At 67.0% G+C, this 1,923-nt stretch overlaps 1 protein-coding gene across 1 annotated transcript in view; it reads right to left on the minus strand.

Moving 5' to 3' along the window:
• The window catches only part of IRX2 (iroquois homeobox 2), a 1,818-nt gene extending 983 nt beyond the window's left edge, over window positions 1-835 (minus strand). The window contains exons 1-2 of the mRNA XM_021712221.1: window positions 416-835; window positions 3-146 (exon numbers count right to left, since the gene is read on the minus strand). Coding sequence (XP_021567896.1) covers window positions 3-146; window positions 416-791 — 520 coding nt within the window. The 5' untranslated portion in view covers window positions 792-835. The remainder of the gene's footprint in view (window positions 1-2; window positions 147-415) is intronic.
• Between the last annotated feature and the right edge of the window lie 1,088 nt (window positions 836-1,923).

Genomic DNA, 1,923 nt, shown 5'->3' on the forward strand with positions numbered 1-1,923 from the left:
CTCGTCGTCTTCCAGGTCGTCGTATTTGTCCTTGCACTCCGAGCCCGACTCGCACAGGGGGTCCCCAGCGCGGCACGGCAGCTTCTCTCCGTCGGACTCGGCCGAGCACGAGTGGTCCGTGAGCGAGTCGACGTGCAGGCTGATCCCTGGGGGACGCGGCATAGTCGGTGGCGCGCGGGCTACCCACCCCCGTGTCCCGGGGCTCCGAGCCCTCCCTGCGGGATCCCTTCCAGCGCCCCGCCCTGGTCACCTCCCCGAGAAGCGCCCAGGCCGGACCGTGGACCCCCGGGGACCTCGTCCGCGCGGCGGGTTCCGGGCCAGCACCCGGGAGGGCAAGCGGTTGGCGTCCCACCCGACCTCAGCTCTGCACCCCGCCTGGGAAGAAAGCCCCCGAGGCCTGGCGCCGGCCGCTCACCTTCGTCCTCCGCCGAGGTCTCAGTGCCCTCCTGAGCCTTGTCGGGGCTCTCACCCTTGCTCCGGGCCGCGTCGCCTTCGTCCTCGTCCTCGTCCTCGCTCTTGTTCCGCGGGGCCCACGTCATCTTGTTCTCCTTCTTGAGGCGCCGGCGCGCGTTGGCGAACCAGGTGGAGACCTGCGTGAGGGTCATCTTGGTGATGATGGCCAGCATGATCTTCTCGCCCTTGGTGGGGTAGGGGTTCTTGCGGTGCTCGTTCAGCCAGGCCTTGAGCGTGGCCGTGGCGTCGCGCGTGGCGTTCTTGCGGTACGCGGGGTCGTTGAGCTGGTACGGGTAGGCCGCGCTGCCGTACGGGTGGTAGCTGATGGCTCCGGTCATCCCGGTCGTGTGCGCGTCGTAGGGAGCGCCCTGGAAGCGACAGGAGCCTGTGAGGGGGTGCGGGGACCCGCGGGCAACCACCCGGGCGCGACCCCGCCGCCTCCCGCTCCGCCCTGGGTCTGCGCTTCCCGCAAAGAACAGGAAGCACGCAGCGCGGCGCAGGGCCAGCTGTTGCTCACGAGTACTGCAGCTTTATTCGCGATCTTGGGAACGATTTCTCTTTCCTAAGGCGGCCTGTCTTCCTTTAAATGTCCCAGAACCGCGCACAGAGACGTACACAAACACTCCCACGTGCGCGCGGGCCCCCAGGTAGTCCCTTGATATCTACATTTCTCCGAATGCTTCAAGGCCCTGCCTTCCCCGCTCCCTCTTCCCGGCCCTTATATGGTTAAAAAAAGAAACACCCCAGAGCCCCCCACTTGGCTATTCACCGCTCTAAAGCTGGCAAATCCAATTTGCAACTCAGAAGCCAGTCACCGTTTCGAATTCTTCAAATACGCCGTAATTAGCATTTTAATTCATCCTTTAACGTTTAAATTCGAGACGTTTGCAGCCTTCCCCAAGGCCCCAGCTCCGCCGCCGCGACCCTGGAATTCCTCCGAGGGCCCGCAGCGGCCACCACCCGGGAATGGTCTCGGTCGCCCATAACGGGCTTCGCCGCGGCCCGGGCCGGGCCCAGCCGTGGACCCCCGAGGCGCGCGGGCCACCCGGGGTCGCGGGAGCAGGAGACGCTCACGCTGCGCTAAAAACTCGGCGGCGCTTAGCGGGTCGCCCGTCCTCCCACACGCTTTTTGAAAGCAAAGTGCTGGGAACAAACGAAGGCCGAGACCAGGGCGCGTCGGGCCGGGTCGGAAACTGCGGCTCCTTCCCTCACCCCAGAGACCCGCCGCCCCAGGCCCCCAAGTAGATGCAAAACGCCAGGCGGCTCCCGGAGGCCACAGGGGCACTGACCCTGGCGCCCCACGCCCAGGCGGGCGCGCCCCCAGCGCGCTCCGGACCCCTCGCCAGGCTGCGGCTCACGACCCGGGCACAGTCCAGACAGATCCGGCCCGGCGGAGTGGCACTTCCCAGGCTGTTAGAGAAAATCGTCCCGCGAGCCGAGCGGAAGCGTCAGGGGCGCGGGTCCCAGCCA

Source organism: Carlito syrichta, unplaced genomic scaffold (genome assembly GCF_000164805.1).
Source record: "Carlito syrichta isolate Samal-C Ts95f unplaced genomic scaffold, Tarsius_syrichta-2.0.1 Scaffold303136, whole genome shotgun sequence".
Classification (NCBI taxonomy): domain Eukaryota; kingdom Metazoa; phylum Chordata; class Mammalia; order Primates; family Tarsiidae; genus Carlito; species Carlito syrichta.